This window comes from Arachis stenosperma, chromosome 3 (assembly GCF_014773155.1).
Source record: "Arachis stenosperma cultivar V10309 chromosome 3, arast.V10309.gnm1.PFL2, whole genome shotgun sequence".
Lineage (NCBI taxonomy): Eukaryota > Viridiplantae > Streptophyta > Magnoliopsida > Fabales > Fabaceae > Arachis > Arachis stenosperma.
This window is the reverse complement of record NC_080379.1, coordinates 2,595,875-2,600,117: the sequence shown is the minus strand read 5'-3', so window position 1 is coordinate 2,600,117 and position 4,243 is coordinate 2,595,875. Positions and strand designations below refer to the sequence as shown.

General features: G+C 36.2%; 1 protein-coding gene across 1 annotated transcript; it reads left to right on the top strand.

The window, feature by feature from the left end:
• Positions 1-1,636: 1,636 nt before the first annotated feature.
• LOC130969583 (expansin-A6-like) lies at positions 1,637-3,914 on the top strand. The gene is made up of 3 exons (XM_057895366.1): positions 1,637-1,899; positions 2,131-2,449; positions 3,114-3,914. Exons 1-3 carry the CDS (start codon positions 1,746-1,748, stop codon positions 3,421-3,423), a joined length of 783 nt encoding a protein of 260 aa, XP_057751349.1. The 5' UTR covers positions 1,637-1,745; the 3' UTR covers positions 3,424-3,914.
• The last annotated feature ends 329 nt before the right edge of the window (positions 3,915-4,243 follow it).

The window sequence follows — 4,243 nt, the reverse complement described above, 5'->3', positions numbered from 1 at the left end:
TTAAAATATGAACACACATTATATTAAATAATTTAATTAAATATATTACATCATCTACTAATGCTTAATTGTTATTTTTGTAGAAAGACAACTTGAGGAGTAGTTACCTAAAGAAAATTCTAGAAAAAAAAAAAAGTGAACAGCGGCGATTGAATGAATAAAGGAAGAACGGGATGGGTTGAGGGGGGAGTTGAAAAAAGGAAAGAGACATGCGTGAATATGAATCCGTGTGAAAGGAGGTATAGACTTGAAGCATGAAGACGAAGCTTCATGCTAGTAATTTTCACTAATTTGGTTTGGTGGGTGTGGCTCGAGAGAAAGAGAAGACGGTGATGCATAGTTCTTTCTTCTGTTGACCCCACTTTACAGTTAAAGGCAAATTTGGGACCGTTGTTTAAGGAGCGATGATTTCGGGAACTAAAAAGGGATTACGAAGTACGAACCCCACCCCCCTTCACACCATGGCCATTTCCCTCGCTTCCTATTCAACATCAATATAGCAACTTAAATGCATGCCTCATTAGTTTACACTAAGATTACTCATAGATTCTTTAATTAGTAGTTAGTACTAGCTTTCAATTTCATACATAAAATAGATAATAAATCAAAATAAAATCCGTAGTGGGCCCTACCATTGCTGCTGCTCTTACTACTACACCCGCTCATCACGCCCTTGCAGTGCAGCCACCCTCTAATCCTAGCGTGATTCATTTAACCTTTGACCCTTTCCCATTTTTGTTTTTCTTTTTTAACTTTATTCCAATACTCTCACTTTCTTCTATTTTAAAATCTACTACGCTCTACGGCACTATAGCAACAAATAGGAAGCTACTATTAAGTACTGTCTCCTTTCCTTTTTATCCCAATATTAACCTTTACCTTTACTTTATGATGTCACGTATAATCTTCATGATGCACAACAGATTCCCAGGGGTGCTTTTGTCCATTCATCTTCAAATTTTTCCTACACTCTGCAGATTTGCTTCATCTATTTGTCCTTTTCACATTATCTATTCTGTTCCCATTTTTCTCTGCTTTATTATTATTTATATTTTTTTAAATATTTTCCTGTTTTCCAATTGCGTAATAACTAATAACGTATCCCTATTGGAGTGAGCCAGCCTTCACAAGATTTTTTTGAAGAAATAATATATTATATTAAAAAAGTGATATACATGAAAAATAAAAAACCCCAAACAATTAAAGCCATTTGCCAAGTTGGAGAAGTTTTTTGTGAGTAATATTATCTATATTTATATAATTTTTTATTTTTAACTTTATTTCTCTTTTCATAAATATTTGCTTATTAAGAGCGTAAGAAGTAATCTCGATAAAATCCAATGGAAATAAGGTTCTGTATATAGTGGACCCCACACCTAACCGCATACATAAAAACACAGTTGGGACGTGTTTCACACGCGATCAAAAATAGAGTAGATACATACCGATATTGGTTCCCCAAAAAAATAAAATTGTATATTTTAATAATGTTTTAAATTATACAAAAATGGCATGGCATTTAATAATAATAGTAATAATATATAATAGATAAATTTGAAAATTCCAAATATTGCCCCTATAGTGGAGGACCATGTAGGCCTTCTCATCGTCCATAAGTAGTCCACCCTCTCCCACTGCCCCAATTGCCTCACACATTTTTCATTCATTCTCTGACTCTGTTCGTTAACACATTATTCTTAATTATATTCCCCGCTCCTTATTAGTCAAAAGAAAAAGAAGTAGCAATGGCTATGGCAAAAAATGTGCTCTACATTGTGCCCATTATCACATTATTAATTTGCATGGTCGAAGCAAGGATCCCAGGTGTCTACACTGGCGGCGCGTGGCAAAGTGCTCACGCCACCTTCTATGGTGGATCTGATGCTTCCGGAACCATGGGTTAGTTTCTACCACATTAGCCCCCTTTTTTATGTGGACTAGTATTTAGGTGAATTACACTCGTGTACGTTTTTAATAAAACGAGAAAATTAAATAACGTAACACTTTAAAGTAAATAAATAGGAACTGAAAATGGTTAAATAATTTGATATATTTTACTAGTGACAATGTGGCTAGTGAAGCAACGTTTTGGTGAAATAAAGGTTTTGTGGTGTTTTGATGTTGTTTTAGGTGGAGCATGTGGTTATGGGAACTTGTACAGCCAAGGGTACGGCGTTAACACGGCGGCATTGAGCACGGCGCTGTTCAACAGTGGTCTGAGCTGCGGTGCGTGTTTTGAGATAAAGTGCGCAAACGACAAGCAGTGGTGCCATTCCGGTAGCCCTTCCATCTTCATAACCGCCACTAACTTCTGCCCACCTAACTATGCGCTTCCAAATGACAATGGTGGTTGGTGCAACCCTCCTCGCCCACACTTTGACCTCGCCATGCCAATGTTTCTTAAGATTGCTGAGTACCGCGCCGGAATTGTCCCCGTTGCTTATCGCCGGTGAGACATCACTTCCACTGTGCCGTTTCCTAATACTTGCTTTATTTGTGTTACAAATTGTTTTGTTTTCTTAATATGCTTTTCGGCTTTCGAAAACGATTTATAACGTCTTAACTCTTAACTAATAGGCGCGTAAAAGAATCTTTATGGGGCCCAAGCTAATGCGTAATATGTGATCCTATAGGAATATATTAACAAAAAATATTATTTATATACTAAAATAGTCTATATAAGACAAAGTGACTATCATATTTGTTCATATTAAAACTAGTATTTGTGTATATATATTGTCTATTATTAGTTAATTAATTTTATTAATTATTACCGAGTGAGGCATAATCGTGTATACATTTGTTTCCTTTACTAAATAATTATTGTTAATGTGATTAGGTGATTAGGTAAGTAACAGACTGAAATCTGAACCTTACGGTATGGGCTTTGTGTCTGATTCAATGCAAGTGGGGTAGGGTTCTTTAAGTGCTTTTGTTTTTTGTCAGAAGATATGGGTTATTGTTCTTGCTACTAGTAAGTTACAACTTTACCCTACAAAATAATATTTAGTTTGTTTGAACTTTATTAAAATTTGTTAATTCGAAACAAAGGAATCTTGGAAAGAGTTAGAAGGGTGACAAGTGGGTGACGGGTTTGGTTGTTATTTACGCAGGGTGCCATGCAGAAAGCAGGGTGGGATTAGGTTCACAGTCAACGGATTCCGTTACTTCAACCTGGTTCTGATAAGCAACGTGGCGGGGGCTGGGGACATCACTAGGACCTACATTAAGGGCTCAAGGACGGGCTGGATGCCCATGAGCCGTAACTGGGGCCAGAACTGGCAGTCCAACGCGGTTTTGGTGGGCCAGGCCCTTTCATTTCGGGTCACAGCCAGTGACCGCCGTAGCTCTACCTCTTGGAACATTGCCCCATCCAATTGGCAATTTGGTCAAACTTTCACTGGCAAGAATTTCCGTATCTGAAAAAATATATATAAAGAAAAAAAAAAATCATTGCTAGTGTCATCATATCAATGACACCCTTTATTTTTTCTTTCCTGGGGTCAATTTACCCAAAAGAAAAAAAAGATTAGGTCAGTTTTTAGGGTTCCCTCCAATTACTTGTTTCTAGGTTGTCTTTTTGACTGGGATGGGTTGTATTGGAGAGAGTGAAGAGTTAATTGGGACTACTAAAATGTGTAATTTTTTTTAATTGGTGGGGTTTGATTAATTAATGTAAAATGTTGATGTGCGTGCGTGAGGAGTGAACTCTTTTTTTTTCTTAATTTTGTATGGTAGGGTTAGTGGTGTGTGTAACTGGGAAGGGCAAAAAAGGAAATTGAAAGGGTTGAGAAAATATGTAGGGAAATTAAGCTGAAGTGGCTATAAGCCAAAAAAAGAAAATGGTAGCCCGCAGCTAATTTGTATTCTATAAAAATATATGAATGGTGTTTATATATATGATATTTTTACAATTGATTCTCTGTGTCTAACACTAATATGGTCAACTTTTAACGTTATGTCCTTTGTTTTAATTGAACTGAAATCTACTTCTATTTGTTATCTTACTCAACTGTGTGGTGCTTCGAATATATATTTTCGGGGACCATATACGATGTAAAATTAGATACAATATGATTTGGGTACTTGCACGTCATTTTCATTGTTGAAAGATGTAGCATAAGATTAAAATAAAAATCAAAATTGAAGATTGGAAAGTGCACATGACCAAACCATATGCAATGTGTTGTGTACTGAGAGAATCCTCTTTCCTTGTCTCGACGACAAAAATAACAATGCCAAC

Bases quoted from the DNA above. Each gene is read 5' to 3' on its own strand.
- LOC130969583 (XM_057895366.1), top strand. From the start codon at position 1,746: ATGGCTATGGCAAAAAATGTGCTCTACATTGTGCCCATTATCACATTA. The intron at 1,900-2,130 runs GTTAGTTTCTAC...ATGTTGTTTTAG, and splicing joins TGATGCTTCCGGAACCATGG to GTGGAGCATGTGGTTATGGG. The intron at 2,450-3,113 runs GTGAGACATCAC...TTATTTACGCAG, and splicing joins GTCCCCGTTGCTTATCGCCG to GGTGCCATGCAGAAAGCAGG.